Raw genomic sequence first — 22029 nt, forward strand, 5'->3', positions numbered from 1 at the left:
TATGGACTCAAGTCACATACTCCCCAATTATAACATGGTACGTATGTATACCTCTATTTTTAAATATTTAACAAGTTCATTAGTTGCATATAATATAGTAATTCATTTTGATAATTCATTTTGTAATGCAATATAATTTGCTGCATTTAAGTCCCCAATACTTCTATTTTCCTTCACACTATTCCTAATTCCCATCCTTGACTGACTTTCTTCAATTTATTTTTTGTTTTATAATTATCCAAAAAAGTGAAATTCACTGTTATATATGTATAGATATATATCATACTCTGTTTATACCATTATTTTTTAGATTTATTTGAAAATATAGAGGTAAATACTATAATATTACAAAAGGTTAGAATTAAAGACCCTTTTCCATGAAAAAATGTATTCGTGAAACTTATAAGAATTACTTACAAGATAGAGCAGCCTGAAGTTTTGAGTTATGGCCTGTAATGGAAACATAATATAGTTTATGGCCAGTTAATATCAGACACCCTATTGTCTTTCCATGTTTAGAAGGAAATTGACAATTTCCAAAGAATTAGTCTGATAAACCCAAACACAAAAAATAGAAAGAATCTCCAGTATGCATGGATTTTCTAGAACTATCTCCCCAATCAGAGCTTGGGTACAAAAAACATCTTGTGTAGCCTCTTGCGAATCTCCTTAGTCTTAATGGAATAGATAATTGGATTGAGCATTGGAGGCACAAAGAGATAGACCAAGGACATGAACTTGTGCACGTACTCAGGGGCATGCTTCCCAAATCGATGGACCATTGATACACTAACCATGGGCACATAGAAGATGAGCACAGCACAGATATGTGATACACATGTGTTAAGTGTCTTGAGCCTCTCTTCCTTGGAGGCAATGGCCAGCACAGAATGCAAAATGAGCACATAGGAAAGAAGGATGAGCACTGAATCCACACCAAAGGCAGAGATGACAATGAACAGGCCATACATGCTGTTGATGGTGGTATCTCCACAGGGCAGGCGGATCATGTCAGGGTGCAAGCAGAAGGGGTGGATCAGGACATTGGCCTTGCAGAAGGGCAGCCTCTTCAGGAGGAAGGGAGATGGAAAGACCATGCAAAAGCTGCGGATGATAATGGACATGCCTATGTAGGCTACACGGGCATCAGTGAGCACTGAGGAATAGCGCAAGGGGTTACAGATGGCCACATAGCGGTCAAAACTCATGGCCAACAGGATCCCAGATTCTGTCCAGGAGAAAAAGTGGATGAAGAACATTTGGGCCAGGCAGGCATCAAAAGCAGTCTCTGGAGCATGCAAACACATAGAAGCCAGGACAGTGGGCAGTGTAGAAAAGGACACCCCCAGGTCAGTGACAGACAGAAGAGACAGGAAGTAGTACATTGGCTGGTGCAAGCTCTGCTCCTCCTTGATGATGAAGAGAATCAGGGTGTTGCCCAGGATGGAGACAGCATAAAGCAGCAGGAGGAGGGCGGCCAGCCAGTGCTCCAGGCCTCCCAACTCTGGGAAGCCCATGAGTGTGAAGCTGGTGGTACTTGAGAGGTTAGTCCCCAAACTTCTCATCGTAGTTTCTGAATGCCCTTGAGGGAAATACAAACATAAGGAAGTGAGGACAGACAGTGCAAGAAGTGAAGATCATGAGTAGTCTGTATCTTGGGAAACAAGTGACAAAGACTCAATTCCAATATCAAAGATCGTGGGAAAGTTGGAAAAGAGCAGGTTGTACTTCAGACCCTCTACTGTCCGCAGTACCCCCAGATGTGCCATGGGCTCCAACTTGTTCTCCAAAGACATCCTAGTCTCCTTTTGGGGCATTATCCCCCATTCTCTCTGTATCTGTGTTCTTTACAGAGGATCTATTTTTTTCCCTAGTGATGGAGAATTATTTTTCTTTTTCTTTCCACTGATTCCTAACTAACAAATTCTTCAATAAATGAGGTATAATGTGTCTTAAAACTCTGCACCTAATGACTCCTGCTCTTTCTTGCATCCTCTCAGCCACCTCTCCACTCCTTCCTGCACACCAGCATCACTCCAGGTCCTCATCTTCTGTTTGTTGCTTGAGCCTCCCACTCATCCACTGGGAATCTATCACTCACCCATCCACTGCTAATTGCTCTTGGTGTTTCTGTCCCATGTGTTCACACATTCTTTCTCTCTTTAGATCATAGATTCTTAAATTGTAATGTATGTTAGATTTACTTGAGTAGCTTTTTAAAAAACTCTATGTCCCTACCACACTCATTGCAATTAAATGTCACTCCATAGAGAGAACTGAGGAGTCAGGTTGTTGTTCTGGTTGTCTTTTTCATCCTCCAATCAATTCCAATAGGTAACCAATGCTAAAAAAAAAAAAAAAAAATAGGTTTTTCAATACTGCTATCAATATTCAAATATGCTCCATTCCCCACTAACTCCATGTTCACTGAAAATCAATCTCAAGAGCTATAATCTTAGGAAACAACAACAATAACAAACTCATTACCGTCTCTTATCCTTCTGGTAATCACCCATTTCTATTCTCTCTTTGACAAGTAACATTCCCAAAGTTATTTTTAACTCATAATGTACTCCTTAGTATTCATCTGTATATCAATGATCCTAAATTTATGTATCTATTCCAGGCATTTCCTCTAGCTTTGAATTTTATTCATAACTTTCTAAACAATTGTGAAAACTCATTAGTATCTCCAACAAAAAATAGGGAAAGTTTTACTTTATGTTGTCATACTTGTCCTTCTTCATTATTTGTCATCATTTAATTCCTTTTCCATCAATCCACATTCTGCACCTCAGTATAGCATATGAAGCCTTATTGACCCTCTCCTAAGCAGAGATATAATTAATCTATCATTCACTTTTCCAATACATACTTAGACCTAGCTTCTTGTCTCGATCTCACTTCCAATGGATACTCATCCCTCTGTATCTTCAAAACAGGATATTGGCACAAGCTTTCCTACTGACCACCTGTGTTAAGGCCAAGCCTCTCTTGAATCCATTCTACACAAAACAAGGAAATTAATTGTTTACAAGTAATAAATAAAATAATGTTACTTTCCTGCTGAAAATCTTTCATTGGCTTCCCTCTTTTTGAAGTAAATATTCAAATAAGAATGCAAATCAGTGCCATGGCAAATAGCAGGAACAGCAGAATATTCAGAAACTTGTTATTTGCAAACTATGCTAATCATTTATTTCTTCTCATTCTTGCATTCCTTGATATATATGCTTACATATACATTTTATGTACTGATTTGATCATACTTTAAAATTAGAGTGAAATGTATTTGGTTGTCTGTATAGTATCTTTCTCTCTTAATAAGTTCAAAGCTCCCATAATTGTTTATATTTCTTCTCATTTTATCCTCAATGCGTAGATAAGGATAATGGTATAGACAACCCTGAAGTAGAATTCTGGGATGAACAATTCCAGTTTTAATTTTTAAACATATTTACCAAATAAATTTTATAAGAGGAAGGCATTATTATTAATTGCTGATCGCTATATAAACCTATTTCTAGAATAATAATTTTCAGATAAATAAAAGAACTCCCCTAACATATAAAAACCAAGTTTTATCTCATCTTTGCCACATCCCAGCTCTGAATTTAATTAACCTCCTCATTGCATATTTTCACACTTATAAAACAGAAAAAGTAATACACAGTGAAATATATAAAGTGCATATTCAGGTCCTTGGTCCAACAAATGAGTAACACTGAATAAATGGCAACTGAGAAAATAGCAAAGAAGAAGAAATTTTAGGGGCTGAGATTTCCTGGTGCAGTCTCCAAACTATCTTCCTACTTTCAGTTTTCCCATCAAAGGCTCTCTTCTTTTGAATCAGTTTTTTATCTACTATTCATGAGACCATTGAAGTATTAATCATACTGACACACTCATGCCAAGCAAAAGCTTAGATGTACTTCTAAGCCACTTCTATGCATCCCAGGAAGGACCTACAGTGTAAAGCTGCAGAATAAGCACGGAACAGTGGTATTGCAGGCACACATGCCTCTAAGCTCATAAATGAACCAAATCGATGCATCCTGGGACCCAGAAGGCAAAGGTGTAGGGTTAGGCTAGGACATTGGGGTTTCAGGTAACAATGTTATGGAGTATGAGTATAAGGATAGAAGTGAGATGCATGAAAAAAATCTGTAAAATCACAGACAGCTTACTCACAGGAAATTTTTACACTTCTGATGATTTATGATTTGAATGATGTGCATGAGGATGTCCATGATGAAAGAGCTGAAGTACCTCCTTACCTCCTCAGGGTAGCTGTGATGGATCTGGGGGGAGAAGTAGCCCTAATGCCTGCTTCATCAGCTTCCTCTTCTCAGTACTATAAAGTCCTCTTAGGAGTCCCCTGGGTCTGATAAGCTCAGGGATTTAAAGAGATAGCTGGAGCTATAGGGAGAATGAAAAATCTTGAGGAAATGACTTCTCTGTGTCCTGTCATTTCTCCCCATTAGAAGTTTCAAATAAATTAAGAGTCAAACTTAGTGATTAAAATTATTCAACTCCTCTTTTTCTAGAGCTGAGGCCCAGAAAGAATTTATTTAGTAAATCATCAAGAGAACTAATTTGACTTTCTTACCCATGGCTTATCACTGATTCCTACATTAGGGCTCTTTCCATTCACCATGCCACAACTCAAGTAGATTTTGAGAAATAAAATCACATAACCACCTAGACATTTTCTTTCTAGAGTCAGCATATCGGGTGGCCATGTTGCTTTGCTTAGAATATACTGGTTTCAGCACTGATCATCTTGCACCAGGAGAAAATCCTCAGACTATACACACTACAACAATTTGTCACCATAGGGTCAGACCTAGATCCAAAACTAGATCCTTTGCTAAGTGAGCGCCATTAAGAAAATTGTAGATGAATTCTGAATAGGGAAGAGGGAAGAAAGGCAAAGGAGGAGGCAGGGGATTAGCAAGAATGGTGGAATATGATGGACATCATTATCCAAAGCACATGTATGAAGACACAAATTGGGTGTCAACCTACTTTATATATAAATAGAAATATGAAAATTGTGGTATATATGTATAATAAGAATTGTAAAGCAAAAAAAAGTACATGTATAAAGACATGAATTGGCGTGAACATACTTTACATACAAAGATATGAAAAATTGTGCTTTGTATGTGTAATAAGAATTATAATGCATTCAACTGCAGTGAATTTAAAAAATAAAATAAATGTAAAAAAAGAAAATTGCTTGATATGTTTAGATATCTAATTTCTCATTTTTTAAGTCACATGGTTCCTCTCTAGATCATCACATCGACATTTCAATTCTGGGTTATGAAAACACCATCTTGACTCATTTCTCCACTTGACTTAGCCCTCTTATCCATTTTCCACACATTACAAACGTATTAAATCAAATTTAGTTACACTTTTTTCATTTCCAGTATGATAATGTCCAAATTCTGATGTCACCTATAGGATGCTATGACATGACCCCTGCCTTCTTTCCAAATTCTTGTTCAATCCTTTCTCTCTGATCTGTTTCAACCATAATGACCATCTTCAGGTTATTGAATATGCAAGGACAGTGCCACCCAGAAGTCCTCACAAATGCTGTTTCCAGTACCTTAGAAGCCTTTCTCCATGTTCTCTCTCTTTCTTCTGTCATTTCATCTGATTAGATATTAGCCTCTTGGTTCCATCTTGCAAAATGATCCACACTTGGAAACTTACTTGATTTTTTGCTTTAATGAAACTAGTTACCAGTCCAAGGTCTTTTTAAATGTCTAGTATAAAATATCTTATTTAATCCAATCCCATTGCACTAGCAAGATACTCTTGCCCTATTGTCTATGTTAGATATGCATTTTCTCAGATATTACAAAGAGTAAACATGGTATCTTTTCTTTCTAAATTGTAACTATTGTTCCCCAATAGTAATATTCACGAATTCTTTCTTTTTCCACATTTTTATCGGTGATTCCTAGTTGTACCTATTGATAGGATTTGTTGTTATGTATTCATAATGTACAAAATATAACAATATAATTTGGCTATATCACTCCCTAATGTTTCCCCCCTCCCTCCTTAGCCCCCTCTCCTTGGTCCCTTTTACCTACTGATCTCCCTTTGATTTTTAGGCGATCCACCCCCACCTTTGTTTTCCTTTTTCCGCTCAAGCTTCCACATATGAGAGAAAATACAGGACCCTTAACCTTCTGAGTTTGACTAATTTCACTTAACATGATGGTCTCTAATTCCATCTATTTTTCTGAAAATGCCATAATTTTATTTTACTTTATGGATGAGTAAAATTCCATTGTGTGTGTGTATATATATATCACATTTTCTTTATCCATTCACTCATTGATGGACACCTAGGCTGGTTCCATAGTTTGAACTATTGTGAATTGTGTTGCCCTAACCGTGGGCAACACAATTCTATACAAATTTGCTATAAAAATATCTTTGTATAGCATCCATGCATTTTTTTAAAAATTAGATCTTGTATATTTATTTTTAAAAATATTATTCAAAATATTAAATAACACAATGTCAGATATGAAAAAATTACTGCAATAAAACAATTCAGGTATATTTCCATTGTGCTTCCCTTCCTCACTGGGTCAGTCAAGTGTTCAACCAAGAGGAAGGATGATGCTTCTTCCATCTCTACACAAAGCACATGACTGTGGCTCGCCTGGGCTTTGACTAACACACAGTAGAGGTGATGCTTTCTGATGAGTTGTAGTTACACTTGTAAGTCAAACATGGTTCAAATCACTTATTTACGTACTGATCAATTCTTTGTGATAGACTCAAAGAAAATACAGTAAATAATTTCCAGTTGCTCTAAAAAATAAACAAACTAGAAAATAAAACCATTCCAGGAGAGGAAAAGGTCATTGTATACATTTATCTTTTATGTACACAAACACCTTTACTCAGGTATAATTTTAATTTGAAAGACTGAAATAGTCTTATTTAAGTGATAATGGGTGCTAAAATTTACTCACCCTTACTATACAATAAGAACCAAAATGAACAAGTCATATAATTTTAAACTCTGCCCACTGCTTGAAACTTTTGAGGAATCTGTGGTACAATCAACTACTAATTACAAGTAATTCTTCATGTTTAACATTTTATCAGTTTCTACCTATAATTTAATTCAGTAATTAAAACCAAAAAAAGATATCTATATAACATTTTATCTATGTTCACCAAAAATTTAATTTCTTCTTCCAGAATTTCTAGACACATTTAATATGTTACCTAAAACTGTAGTGGGATTAACCAGTCTCATTACCTTAAACTGTATTTTAATGGCCTAAAATACACAAAGCAGTTTTCTGTAGTAAAAAAAAAAAAAAAAAAAGCATGTTACTTGAATGAAAAATATTATTACATAAACCCTTGCACATTTTGGTTTGGGACCACAAAGTAATATGGGTTTAAAATAGTATCTGGGTGGCAGAGAATTAATCTAAGTCAGTAGTACTATGTTAGAATTTAGTTACAAGTCCGGGATATTTTAAAAGTAGTATCACTTCCAGAACAAGTACAATGAATGGAAAATAACAAAAACTACCAGTGTAAATGTAAGGTAATGCTTAACTCACATTTCAGACACCTGATTGCATTCAGCTCTAAAAATGTAGATTTAAAAATTATATACTCCCTGCTTGTGACATTCAATTTCCAAAGCACCAAGGCAAAAGAGATCTGCCTCTCATTTAAGTAAAAACTGCCTATGGCAAACATCTGCACAATATCATATAAAAATTCAAGCAAATAAAATTATATAATGAGCAAACTCAAACCACAGTGCTTTAAAAAATATAATCATTGGTAATCTTCAGAGAAGAATGGCCTCATTAACGTTCTGGTCTAGACAACGATATTCTACACCGTTTTGGAACAAAGGCCATCACGCCATTTCCCACTTTGAAGTAGGAGGAAAATCTTCCTTTTGTTGTGGTATGTAACATAAAGAATAGCAATTCAGAAAGCAAAACTAGTAAGATGAAAAAAGAAATAGCTATCTTCCTCTTCTACATTTAAGGATGGGGCCTTAGAAGTTTTCACTGAATGTTCGATTTCCATGTAACCCCCGTTTGCCCCTAAAGTCTCATAGGACTCATCATCCCTGGGGCTGATGGTCCAGTCACGGTCCAGTTCTCCATAAGCTTTATTGTCTACAGGGTCTTTGGTTGTGGGTAGAGAAGTATTCAGTTTTAGAAGACCCTCCTCCTCTATGCTTGGATCTTCATGTATTCAGCTTCTTCTTGGGACAGAGGTGATAGGAGAGGGATGGGGGGGGGCTGCAGATGCTTTTCCACTTTTCTCAGTACTGGTTGCAGGAGGGAGAGTGGCACTGATTTGGGGAATAGAAGATTTGGTTAGGTTTACTTATGTTAAAGCATTCATAACACAGTCTGTCTCTCAAATAGAAACATCTGAGTTTCATACAGTTTGGCCCAATGAATAGTGATAGAGCAGTGGATATGGCCCATCCATGCATTCTTAATGAGAGTTTTGTTGTAGTGATTGACTGTATCATTTCATTTAAACTTCAGAAATGCCTTATAAAAATATTAATATTATCTATATTGTACATCTAAAGATATTCAGGTAGAGTGAGTTAAATCACTTTTTCATACTCACAAAACATATAAGTGACAGAACTATCATTTAAAACCTAAGCACTCTTAACCAGTATGCTGAATGGTCACAACTGCTAGTTCAGAGGATAAGTGATAAAAAATTTTTATTCTCCAAAGATTATATTTCTGTCTAACAAAGAGTCTGGCATGTCATGAGTGTTCAACAAATAGTTCCAGAATGAATGGATGAGTCCCCTTGTGTTTTGCCATGTGTAGTTGCACAGCCTAAAGGAAGACCATCAGTGTGAGACATGTCTGACTGTAGAATTCAACAAAAGGACAGACAGGAATTGCAAGTGTTTCCTCAGTGGTGTTACCAACTCCAACTCAGACTAGTCTTGACCTTGAGAGACAGACTGTGTTAATTCACCACCTGCTTCCCCTCCCATAGGCTGTGCTATCCTGAGCAAGTCTTTCCATCTGTTCTGTTGCCTCACAGATATACCTGTGATACAATAAAAATAGTTCTGCTTATCTCATGGACTTGCTGATACAAGCTACACATTCTTTTTAAATAATATAAATAATAACCCTTTTAACTTTACTTGACACATAACAAAAGCCATCAGGAAAATGAGCACGTGTTTATCAAAGGTTATAAAGTTTCAGCTAAGGAGAATGAGTCCTAGGGATATACAGTACCTCACAGTGCCTCTAATTAACAAAGCTATTTGGAGAATCCATGCTTTACAATTTTCTTAGAGAATAGATATTTTTGTTTGTTAGTTTTGGTTACATTTTGAAATGTCTCCCTGGAACATGTACTTACCAAGAAAGTCCTCTAACACAATTAATAAGGAGAATGGGAGGAAACTTCAAGAGATAGATAGGTTAGCAATAGATATGTTTGTAGTATAGATTATGGTGATGTTTTCATGACTGCATATTTATCTTCAAACTCATTAAGTTGTACATATTAAATATATAGAGTGTTTGAATGTGAATCACACCACAGTCAAGTGGTAAAAATAACAATATTATTTGTATGAATATTCTGTTGAAGCTGGAAAATTAGCCTAGAAATTTCAAATCCCTGGTCTAGTTAGCCCAGATTAACAAAGAGAAAACATGGGATTAGTAGTACTGACATCAGGCATGCCATAGATAGAATGTTCTGTTGTTTTGTTTTAAACAAATTATCTGATCACAGGGGATACATTCTGGCTAGCACTGCCTTCAGGTGAAGTGGGATGTGAGCAATGAAATGTGATGTGTTCCCAATGTGCACTCAACCCCTGAGTGCCAGGGGAAGAGGATGTTGAAGTTCCCATGGATAGTGGTTGGGCCCTCCACAACACCATGGAAACACCTGGAAGAGAATCACTGTGCTAGGACCAGGAGACACTTGGTCCTTGAGAAGGGCAGAGAGGCACCAGTGTTCAGCAGGACACCAGTGTTCAAAGCCAACTATGAGGCTGAGCTCCTTAGAGCTCCCAAACCACTCTCAGTTGACTGTTTCTCAGTGTCTCTCCCTCCCTCTGTCCCTGTCTCATATTACTTCAAACAAAATGTGAATGTATTATACAAAAGTAGAAAATAGAGTAAAGTAGAAAATACATCTTCCAAAATCTCACTAACTGCTAAATCTATATTATGTTTATACTATAGTTTATTGTATAGTATAACCTATAGAAAGTGCTAAAAATATTCTGTTCATCCTTCCAATTTTTTCATACAAAAATGTACAATATTTAACAATAATATATGTTAGTTATTTTTACCCCCAAAAAGTCAGCAGCTATAATACTATTTGATAACTGCCATAGAGGTGATGTAGAGGTAAGACAGAATGTATCAAAGTCCATGAGAATGGCTAGGAGTTAGGGTTCAATTGCAGATATAGCAATACGTAAAATCACTCATTTCTCTCACAAGTTCTATGACTTTGATCATAGATATCTTCAAAAATGGTAAATAAGATAGTTTAGGAAATAGGAAAATTATTTTTATCTTATTTTAGCTAGAAAGTAGATGATCTAGCAAATAAAGAAAATAAATAAATCTATTTGTTTATTTATTTATTTGGGAGGGTTACTTGGGATTGAACTCAGGGGCACTCAACCACTGAACCACATCTCCATCCCTATTTTATATTTTATTTAGAGACAGGGTCTCACTGAGTTCCGTTGCACTTCACTTTTGCTGAGGTTGGCTTTGAACTCACAATTCTCCTGCCTCAGCTTCCCAATCTGTTGGGATTACAGGTGTGTGGCACCACACACAGCCTAAATGGATTTATTTTTATGTAGGATGTATTTTTTTCATTTCACCTTTATTGAAATCTGCTATTAGTTACATTTTCATTATTATCCTCATTAATATAATAAAACATATTGAGAGATTTTTATTATTTTAATTTTAAAATGTTTTATTCTTCAGTCTATAATCTTTAATTATATTCACAATTATAGTGCATATACCTGCTTTCATTAATGTAGCTTACAGGATTTTTTTGCTGATATGATTTTACTCAGTATACTTCATCAGGATTATATTTGCCTTTTTGCAGAGTTTTCCAACAATTTTTCTCATTAAATATGTGTTTGTGTGTGTGTGTGTGTGTGTAAAGTATATGTGTATATAATATAAGAGGAATAAACTCTTAAAATGTGGTGGTTAAAGAAAGGGAAAGATCTTGTTCTGTAATGTTTTAGATGTGATTGGCAGTATAATTACTCTGTAATTATTTATGTCTTCCTTAATTATCACTTAATTCTTCATATATTTATATTTTATTATTTCCCTGAATATATCAAGTGAACCAAGATTTAAATTCATTAATAAGTTATTCCACTATGATTTCAAAAACATCTCTAACCTGCTAATATATATAATGTCTTCTCATTTTTTTCATTTGATTCCATCTTTCAGAGGTGCATCTGTTTTGAAGACTGTTAAAGGATCATTTTCTAATAGTCTTCTCTCCTTTTGATTCACACCAATTTACTTCTTCCAGATGTTTTCAATCACGTCACAAAGTATTTTATACTTTTTAATGTCTTAAATTAAATACTTAATTTCTTAATTTTCTCTCGTTTTTATTTTTTTTTATTTTTGGTCTTAAATAGATACCCCCAAATCTTAACAGACCATAGAGACATATGTATAGAGAGAACACATCATTGTACCTATTTCATAAGTCTTGTTACATAGTCCTTCCACTTCATTATTTCTTTCATTGTTTGTTAACATACATACATAATATACTTTAAATTATAATATAAACTTTTCAAATATCAATATTATTTAAAAGTTAAGTCATTGAATACAGTGTATGTAAAGTTAAAAGGCCAGGTGGATAGGGTTTGGTATATAAAATAAATATGTTTAGTTTTTGGGTGTGTGTCTGATTATCTCTAATATTGATTGGATAAAATAATTGTGAGAAAAATCCCTTGCTCATCAAAACTATGTTTCCATAAATAATAAATAATTTCCTATGTGATATTTCATTTTAAACAAAATAACAAACATATCATAAAAGATGAGGGACCAATCATGAGAATGTTCATTTATGCAATTAAAAATAAATAAAAGAAACCGGGTACGGTGGCCAACACCTATAATCCCAACAACTCAGGAGGCTAAGGCAGGAGGATCTCAAGAACAAGGCCAGTCTGGAAAACTTAGTGAGCCCGAAGGAAGTACCAAGACAGTGTCTCAAAATTTAAAAGACAGTGGTGTTGGGATGTTACTTAGTGGTTGAGCACCCCTGGGTTCAATCCCCAGTGTACCAAAAAAAAAAAAAAAGAAAGAAAGAAAGGGATCAAATATTTTTAATAAATTCTAGCCACTTTACCTTGCAAAACTTATGGCTTGATTTGAATTATTTCTAGGATTTCAGCAAATATCTCATGGGCAGAATCTTAATGGTAAGATAATTGACAAAAGGATATTAAAAATTCCTCATCAGAACAGTCTTGAAAGCAATTTTGTGAAATAATGGCAAACATACCCTTGAACTAGATTTTTCGAATATTTTCTGTTCAAAACTTCCTTCTCAGGAGAATTTTGCAAAGCCTTCGCCGAATCTCTTTGGTTTTGATGGAATAGATGACAGGGTTGAGCATCGGAGGCACAAATAGATAAATAAGGGACATGAGTGTGTGTACATAGGGTGGGGCATGCCTCCCATAGCGAGCAGCCATGGACACGCCAACCATGGGCACATAGAAGATGAACACAGCACACATGTGTGACACACACGTGTTGAGCGTCTTCAGTCGTTCCTCCCTGGAGGCAATGGCAAGCACAGAACGAAGTATGAGCACATAAGAGAGGAGAATGAGTGCAGAATCCAGGCCAAAGGTAGAGATGACAATAAATAGACCAAAGATATTATTGATGGTGATGTCACCACAGGGCAGACGGATCAGATCTGGATGCAGGCAGTAGGCATGAGAGAGCACGTTGGCCTTGCAGAAGGGCAGCCTCAACAGAAGGAAAGGCAGAGGGAAAATCATGCAGAAACTGCGGATAATAGCAGACATGCCCATCTGCACCACACGGGCATCAGTGAGCACTGTAGCATAGCGCAGGGGGTGACAGATGGCCACATAGCGGTCAAAGCTCATGACCAGCAGGATCCCAGACTCGATGAAAGAGAAAAAATGAATAAAGAACATTTGGGCCATGCAGGAATTGAAACTGATTTCTCTTATTTGGAAGCAAAACGTTGCCAGTACCGTGGGCAGTGTGGAGAAAGACACACCCAGGTCATTAATTGAGAGCAGGGACAGGAAATAGTACATAGGCTGATGCAAGCTCTGCTCCTCCTTGATAATGAAAAGGATCAGGCTATTGCCCACGATTGAGACAGTGTAGAGCAGTCCCAGGAGCAAAATCATCCAGTGCTGGGAGGCCTCCAGCCCTGGGAGTCCTGTCAAGGTGAAAGGAGGCAACCCTGAGCTGTTGTGGGTGTCTCCTCCCATGCTGCACTCCTGCCTAGATGGCAGGGCCCCTGGCCTGCAAAGAAGACAAACAGTGTTATGCATGGCCTTTGCCTAGTATTTCAAATCTCTCATACATCACCTAGTCCCTCACTTTAGAGCAATAATCACTATTGTTCACTCTAACACTCATCCATGCCTCTCATTGTTACTAAGATTTCTGAAATCTGATTTTCCTCAATGTGCCCGGCTGGCAAGACAAGTGAAGTGACCCTCCTTTATACCTGTGTCTAGCACTCTTTCTCAGATTAAAACTATAAACTCTTTTTCTGTTCAAATCATGGATATCATTTTTTTCAAGACAAGAAACAAACTCTCCTTGTCACTTCTTTCTCAACTCTTATGCCCATTCCAGAGCAAACCTCTTACTCATTAGACCACAACTTTTTCCCCTTCCCAATCTTTCATGCTCTCGCACCTCCACTACCTCACTCTGACTCCCAGCTCCCTAACCTCATAGTTACTGGTTTCATCCAGATGGAAGATAAATGCCAGGAAGATGGATACCCATGGAGTCAAGCATCCATTTGTTCCTCAAGATGTGCTGGACTTCCATGTTTCCTCCCTCCACTTTATTCTTCATCCATTTGGCTTATGGCATTGCTTTTCTCCCTGAAGAACTGAATTTACTAAATGTAATTTCTTTTTTATTGGTTCTGTATACTTAAACTAACATGAGGATTCATTTTGACATAATTATAGAAGCATGGAATGCAATTTGTCCTAATTCAGTCCCTGGTACTTCCTCTTTCTGCCATTCCTCCCTCCTCCCATTCCCTCCCCTGTACTGATATTTCTGCTATTTGAAAGTAATTTCTTAAAGTTTATATCATAATCCAATAGTGTCTCATCCCTGAAAGCCATTAAATTCATTAATATTTATGTATATCCCAGAATCGGTTTTTCACCTGTTTTCTCTTTGGTGTTATGCCCAATGTAGAGACGCAAATTTCCAATATCACTTTGCCTCCTCCTTTTCCTTTGCCAAGTACTTTAAACAAGATAACAGTTTATGAAAACACTGATCCCAAAGTGTCTCTGTTAGCACCTTTCTTCTTTTCTTTCCACACTTCAGACCCAAACTATCACATTATTATACCATAATAAAATCCTCCTAATAAATTCCTAACCTCACTCTAATTCATCTCCAATTTCAACTACAAGCATTTATTTATTTAATTATTTACACTGGGATTCTGCCCAGGGTCACTTTACTACCGAACTCCCCAGTCCTTCTTATTTTTCATTTTGAGACAGTATTTCAATAACTTTGCTCATGGTTTTGCTAAGTTGCTGAGGTTGCCTTTGAACTCACAATCTTCCTGCACAAAATGAAAGTCACTAGGATTACAGATGTGTGCCACCATACTTAGCTAGAATGAATAATTTGAAATGTTATTATGACAGTGCACTTTTCTAATTAAATCTTTAAGTGGTCTATCATTAACAAATGGTCACATTTGAATTCATTAGCCTAGAATTAAAGGCCCCTTTGGTCAGTATTAAATCAATATTTCTAACCTCAGTTTTCAAAATTTTCTTCCTCATATATATAAATAGATACCCACATATGGCTTCTTGGTGTTATCCAAATCTTAATACACTCAAGCAGTACTTAGTGTTTGCCTGATTTTTGTACATATCTCTTCAAATCATCTTCCTTGGCTGAAGTCCACAGATGCCCTCTTTCATGAATATGTGGCTGATCTATACCAGTAGAGATAACTCTCCCTACCCCTCATAGACCTAGACATGCTTCTCCTATCATGTGTATTTCTTTGCATGACTTGCATTATAACATTGTGAATCTTCTCTCCTCTGTCACTAGCTCTAAAATTAAATCCTGATCCTTACTCATGGTTTTGGTCACTACCAATGCTGTACTTAGTGCAAGAGACTGATGAAGAGAAATGCTCAGTGAGTCACTCAAGCTTCTGAGTTTTAAATCTTTTGTGTCAAAGTGGAGATGCTAATGCTAATAAGTTTACCTAATGTGGTTGTGAAAATCCAAAGTGAAAATTCTCAGGAGCAAATAATTTGCAACTCTGGTTTTTAAAACCTGCTTATATCCTCAACTCCAGACTTTCATCTGCCTTTGTTCCTGCATCTGCATTCAGGATTCCTCTGTCCTTTTATCTCAGGATACAATTTTGCCATAATTCCACATGTTAAGTCCACTTTGTTTTCCTTACCTGCAAGCTTTCCGGTAAATTTTGGTTTGTCTCTCTGTGCAATAAATAGACCTCCCCCTCTTTTGGAATCATTTAGCATAAATAGGATCCTTCCACATAACTTCTAACACACCAGGATCTTTTTATGCATCTTCTGATACCAGATGCGTCTGAAATAAGTATGGGATGCTTGTTTACATAAAGACATTCACCTTCAAAATGCAGCCTAATGGAATATTCCTGAGGAAGTAATGTGTGAACCAGAAACCATGTGGGATTTCAGAGATCAAGAGCAGTGGATAGAAAATATGAAAGCCGAAAGAAAATGATATAGGCATATAATAAATAATCAGAGTAGTAGACTTTTATTCTTCAGATTGCTATATCTTAGCACTTGGGTTTCTAAGTTAAGGGTAGGTGGCTTAAAATCTGAATTTGGGGTTTCTAGAACTTCAACTTACCTACTTGAGAGATCTCTTGCATTGAAAGGGAAAGCAATACTGGGGGCCCTGCATGCCCTGATCATAGTCCACAATTTCCTCTGCCAACTAACTGGCCTTAGCATTATATGGCTGATTCCAGGAAGTCCATTTTGCTGTCATCAGCTCAGGTGTTCGTGGACTTCTGGGAATACAGAGCATCAGCAGTGCTCCACATCTCCCACTGGTACTTCATGTCTTATATTAGTATGCTGGAGCAAGAGTGATCTTAACTAAAAGGAACTTGCAATAAAATTGCAGGTGGACCCACATTTTAGCAGTTATTAGCATCTAAGAAGTCAACTATCTCAATTATATTCAGTTTGTTAGTAGCAAAATAATAGTTAAATATCTCCTAATTCAGGGTTTGTCTTTCCTACTTTATACCTATGATCAAATCCACTGAAATCTGGATACGAAACACAACAACAGCAAAAAACAAACAAACAAAATACCCCACTATACAGAGAGTTCATGCTCAATATAAATGAATTTCAGCATTTGCATTTACTAGAACATGTGAAATTCTCACCTGGATCATCTATAAAATTGACCCTCAGCATGATGAAAACACTGGTGTGCCATGCATGACCAACATAGAATGTGATTATTGATTAAATATGTTCCTTTATTAATGAGGTTTTGAGAACTTAGCACTGTGTTGGTTTCTTCACAAATGTTTATTAAACACCTAGTAGGGAGACAGCAAGTGTGATATGGGGCTACTTAACAAAGTTCAGCAACTGATGTGGAGTCAAGATTCGACCACTTGCCTTGAGAAAGTGGACCTTGGTTTGAGTTCAGATTCCACCACTGGTCTTAACAAAGCCTCTAAACCACAGTTTCATTTTCACCCATAGTTAATAATCTCATATCACAGAATGATTGGGATGATTAAGGGAGTGACTGTGTGGGAAGCAGGAAGCCCACTGGCTGCCATATAGCATCAGTGGAGATTGATGATTATGTTTCAGTTCCAGAAATTAACTCCTGAGTAGAGCATCTGAAGATGGACACTGACCTCTGTGTTCAGAATAATAAGAATAAACGCTTGGAGTAGCATGAACAACTGAATTCTAGGAAAACACCAACAGATACAGCTGGAAGGAAGAGAGCAGGCTCACACTTGAAGCAAACCAGTAAGAAAGTTGCTTTTTAGAAAGACCCTCTCACATACCCAGCGTTCCTCTGAGACTAACAAGAAGAAAATGCAGGCACTTTTCAAGAATCCCTCTCAGAGATGAATCAGAATACAGGATTCAGCGACTCCTTAGTTAACCTTAGATCTTTCCACACCAGTCTCATGCACCCAGGTCAGGAAGCCACCTGAAAGCTGCTCAGTACATGGGGATTTGGCAGAATTCAGAGTCTACTGTTCCTTGTCCAGTGTCTTTCACTTTAACTTTTTCCACATTAAAAGAAAAAAAAAAAACTTCTCAACTGTGACAATGTCAAGTTCCTACCCTCAAGGTCTATGGAATAAAATGTACAAAACACAAATGAGAATAAATCTGGAAATTATATTAGTAATGAAAATGTGTATATGAATAAATATACTAATTTGTGGTCTTCCTGGGGAAACTTCTAAGGAAACATTATATTCAATTAATGTAATAATGAAGAGCTGCAGGAAAGATTCTAGGGCAGAATAGCAGAGAATTTGCAATATTATAAGGCAGTCATTAAAGGTTTCCAGGTCACTTTAAACTGCTATCATCTCTCAAAAATCAAGCAAATATTATTAAGATTGATCCAACATCAAAATGGACTTTGCAGATGCAATTAAAATTTTACACCTTAAGATTGGATTTTTTTTTTCTTTTGGATGATTTAAATGGACATAATTTAGTCACAAAAGTCACGTAACAGCACAGAGTTTTTCAGGCTAGAGCGACAACAACGCAGCAGATCAGTCAGAGCATGAGAGGCATTCATTCCATCATTACCTGAAGGACTCAACTGGAAAGCATGAGAAGTAATGTGGGAGAGTCACAGCTGAATCCCTAGCAAAGGAATGGAAGCCTCAGTCTACAAAGATAGGGAACAGACATGAACCAAAGATCTGACCTACAAAAACTCTTAACAGATCTTTGTTGTTTTAAGCTGCTAAACAGGTGATTGTTTCTTAGGAAAACAGTAGGAAACAAACACATTTAGCCTTAGGCTGGAAGAAGAAGAAGGTAAAGAACAAAGAAGAGACATTCCTCAAAGACTGGACAATACAAATGCAGGGATTAACCTTGAAAGAGAATTATGGAGGAGGAGGATGGGAGGCAGAAGACAGGTATTCTAAGACTTCAGAGTCAGAAATTTGTTGACATTGACCTAGGAGGGCAATGAATAGTGATAATGGTGCAGTGATCATTTCTGATGTCATTTCCTAAAAAGATTGGCTTAACAGTCCGGCTCGTTGTAATGAGGATGCTCAGAAAGGTCCATGCCTTTCTTAAAACTTTTCTATCATTGTCATGAAAGTCTTAATTATTTTTTCTTTGAACACGGATTTTTGTAAGATAAGTCTGATAGTACAATGTTGTGAATATACATCCAACATCAGTATTTGCTTCATCATTCACATCAATTTCTCACTATGCCTCATGGGCACAGAATTCCGGTTGATCTACTATGAGTGGGAATTTAAGAAGGCCAGGATAGAAAAGGGAGACAAAGAAAGAAGATAGAAAGTAAAGATCAGAATAGAGAATATAATATTTAGATAAGATATTTCATTTCCACATTCCTTATCAAGTTACTGGAAAATTTTCCTGTTTTCTTTCCTCATCTATCAACTAATTATTATCTTTCTCTCCCTCAACAGATTGCCACAGATCAAATCCCTAGAGAAGGCTACCTGAGTTTTAACATCTGAGCATCACAGAGAGAAGCAATAAATAACCTCACTTACCAAGACCTTTGCCCAGAGGAAGCTGGAATATGGAGATGAACTGAAAACATATAATGAGCTCAGAGATCTAAGAACACGGATTACACATTCAGACCCTTCACTGTCTCTTAACACATCTATCTGAACCCACAAAGAGATATAGCTCTTACTCGCCCAATTTCAAAACTCCAGCCTAAGTCATTGCACGAGTATACTCTGCCACACACCTTTACACGGAGACTGTACATCTCTTTACTCAGAGCTCCAAACACAGCCTGTTCCACCTGCAAGTGCATGTCTCTGATCCACGTAAGTTCTTGAAATAAGATCCCCCAACAGCTGTGTTCAGTAAATAAACTCAGATTTAGTTTACTTAACTGAAGTATAGGGCTGACAGTAGGACCTGCCCTTACCCAATCTTTCTGGTCCTCACACCCATAGATTTTAAGAGTACTTTCCAACACCCATTTGAAATCTTCCATGGATGGAAAGAATAAGCCAAGAAGATAAAATGCACTGACTTCAGCTCTCCTCTGAGTGTCTTTCCACTAGTGTCAGAGGTAAGTATCAAGGCTAAACCCAGAATCATCTGGTGTCAAAATTGAGAATCTAATGCAAATTGGAAGGGGCTTTCTACTTCTCTTTACTTATTTGATGTTTAGATAATGAGTAAAACTATTGCCTTTTTAAATGGAAAGAAATCGGTTTCTTTGGAAGCATTATGAATTCAAGTGTTGGTCATACTAATGGATTGTAGAGAAAGATGAAAACACAAAACTCTGAAGTTAGAGATATAAGACGTCATTTCAGTTCCACAAGAAACATGCATGAATCTAAATTATATCAGTTCAAATCTCTGGACTTTTGGTCTTCCCACTGGTAAGAACTGTAGAATGATATTTTTCAAACTATTGACTATTCATTATTAGGAAATAAAGATTATTTTTAAAGGGAGGGGAATTATTTGGGGAATCCAAACATTTAATCCCATAAATATAAATCTTTGCTCAACTTCTTATGAAGGTGTTAAGCAAGATGAAGTCTTTCTCAATTTGGAGATAACAAAGTCACAAAAATGTTGAATTTCTCCAATGTGACTTGGTAAACAAAAAAGCACAAAATGACTATAGAATCATGCCCTTTGTAATTAGAAAGCTATAGAGAAGAAAGAAATTTGTTCAAGGTGACACAACAATTCTTGATATAGAATCTGGACTCAAATTTGGGTTTCATGGCATAATTCTGAAGGCCTTTTTAAGTACAAAGTATGTTAAGGAGACTATATGCAATACTAACTATTCCTTTACAGCCAAAATAGAGTCCTACTCCCGAATGTCTTTGTGGATGTCAAATCTAGAAAACCTACTTTCTCCCTCCATATGTATCCATCAGGATGTAGCACTCTCGGCTGTCCCTCACATCCTGCAATTACATTAGTAAGTTTGCAGGATGAGCTAACTCTGACATAGAGTGTGTATTATCTCTGCAGAAAGTAGAGCTGATTTATTTCACTTTTTCTTTTTCTTTTCCTACAGAAATGCTCATATCACTAAAGTACTAATTTAGGAGGTATGTAATCATATCAGGATCATCTACCTTCTTTCTAAGCACTTTAGGTGAAATATAAAAGTAGGTCTTTGGGCATATATCTATCTGGGAAGATAGATTCAAACAGGAAAAAAAAAGATTAATGCATCATTACATCTTTGCCTAAAAGAAAAGGGCATGTATGTTAGGACTCAGAGTGAAATACTTTTCAGATGCTTGAATAAGTAAAAAAAAAAAAAAAAAATCACAGTCTGAAAATCATTTTTTCACAGAAAAGGCATCATTTCATATGAATCAACCACATGCCTGTTGTTCCAGGGTAGACATATCATCAGCCCTTGGAAGGAACCCTTGATTTGCCAAAAGGATGTCAGCCTGCAACATCAGTGATAAGAGTCTCCCAGACACTCTCTTCCTGACAGGAATCCCAGGGCTGGAGTTTGCTCATATCTGGATTGCAATTCCATTCTGTGCCATGTACCTGGTAGCACTGCTTGGCAATGCTGCCATCATCCTGGTCATTGTGAAGGACAGCGCCCTGCATGCTCCCATGTACCTCTTCCTTTGTCTTCTCTCACTCACTGACCTGGCTCTCAGCTCCACCACAGTGCCCAAAATGCTGGCCATTTTGTGGCTCCATGCAGGTGAGATTTCCTTTGCTGGATGCCTGGCCCAGATGTTTTTTGTCCATTCTATCTATGCTTTGGAATCCTCAGTTCTCCTGGCCATGGCCTTTGATCGATATGTCGCTATTTGCAACCCACTGAGATACACAACCATTCTCAACCATATTGTCATAGGCAGAATTAGCATTGTTGGTGTATTCCGGAGCATAGCTATTGTCTCCCCCTTCATTTTCCTGCTGAGACGACTGCCCTACTGTGGCCGCCATGTCATGGCTCATACATACTGTGAGCATATGGGCATCGCTCGGCTGGCCTGTGCCAACATCACTGTCAATATTGTCTATGGGCTAACTGTAGCTCTGCTGGCCACGGGTCTGGATTCTATCCTCATTGCCATCTCTTATGGCTTTATCCTCCGTGCTGTCTTTCGCCTGCCGTCCCATGATGCCCAGCACAAGGCTCTGAGTACCTGTGGCTCCCACCTTGGTGTCATCCTCGTTTTCTACATCCCTGCCTTCTTCTCCTTCCTTACCCACCGCTTTGGTCACAACCGAGTTCCCAAGCATGTGCACATCTTTCTGGCGAATCTCTATGTGCTGGTGCCTCCTGTACTCAATCCCATCATCTATGGAGCTAGAACCAAGGAGATTCGGAGTCGACTTCTAAGATTGCTTTACTTGAGGAAGATCTCAGTATGAATTCCAAACAGAAG

General features: G+C 37.1%; 3 protein-coding genes and 1 pseudogene across 4 annotated transcripts; 1 reads left to right on the forward strand and 3 right to left on the reverse strand.

Moving 5' to 3' along the window:
* Positions 1–620: 620 nt before the first annotated feature.
* On the reverse strand, positions 621–1565 carry LOC143391395 (olfactory receptor 51I2-like). Its single transcript, XM_076844098.2, has one exon. It carries the CDS (start codon positions 1563–1565, stop codon positions 621–623), a length of 945 nt encoding a protein of 314 aa, XP_076700213.2.
* A 6261-nt stretch (positions 1566–7826) lies between these two features.
* On the reverse strand, positions 7827–8424 carry LOC143388792 (keratinocyte-associated transmembrane protein 2 pseudogene; annotated as a pseudogene).
* Positions 8425–12646: 4222 nt separating this feature from the next.
* On the reverse strand, positions 12647–13591 carry LOC143391396 (olfactory receptor 51I2-like). The gene has a single exon (XM_076844099.2). The coding sequence runs from the start codon at positions 13589–13591 to the stop codon at positions 12647–12649; it is 945 nt and encodes a 314-aa protein (XP_076700214.2).
* A 2115-nt stretch (positions 13592–15706) lies between these two features.
* On the forward strand, positions 15707–22015 carry LOC143391397 (olfactory receptor 52D1). Of its 2 annotated transcripts, XM_076844102.2 has the most exons (2): positions 15707–15719; positions 21057–22015. In XM_076844102.2, exon 2 carries the CDS (start codon positions 21059–21061, stop codon positions 22013–22015), a length of 957 nt encoding a protein of 318 aa, XP_076700217.2. In that variant the 5' UTR covers positions 15707–15719; positions 21057–21058. The 2 variants fall into 2 exon arrangements, with proteins under 2 accessions (XP_076700217.2, XP_076700216.2); XM_076844101.2 differs by lacking the exon at positions 15707–15719 and having other exon boundaries at positions 21059–22015.
* The last annotated feature ends 14 nt before the right edge of the window (positions 22016–22029 follow it).

Source organism: Callospermophilus lateralis, chromosome 2, assembly GCF_048772815.1.
Source record: "Callospermophilus lateralis isolate mCalLat2 chromosome 2, mCalLat2.hap1, whole genome shotgun sequence".
Classification (NCBI taxonomy): Eukaryota; Metazoa; Chordata; class Mammalia; order Rodentia; family Sciuridae; genus Callospermophilus; species Callospermophilus lateralis.

Excerpts from the sequence above, each read along its gene's own strand:
- LOC143391395 (XM_076844098.2), bottom strand. The coding sequence starts at position 1,565 with ATGAGAAGTTTGGGGACTAACCTCTCAAGTACCACCAGCTTCACACTC.
- LOC143391396 (XM_076844099.2), bottom strand. The coding sequence starts at position 13,591 with ATGGGAGGAGACACCCACAACAGCTCAGGGTTGCCTCCTTTCACCTTG.
- LOC143391397 (XM_076844102.2), top strand. The coding sequence starts at position 21,059 with ATGTCAGCCTGCAACATCAGTGATAAGAGTCTCCCAGACACTCTCTTC.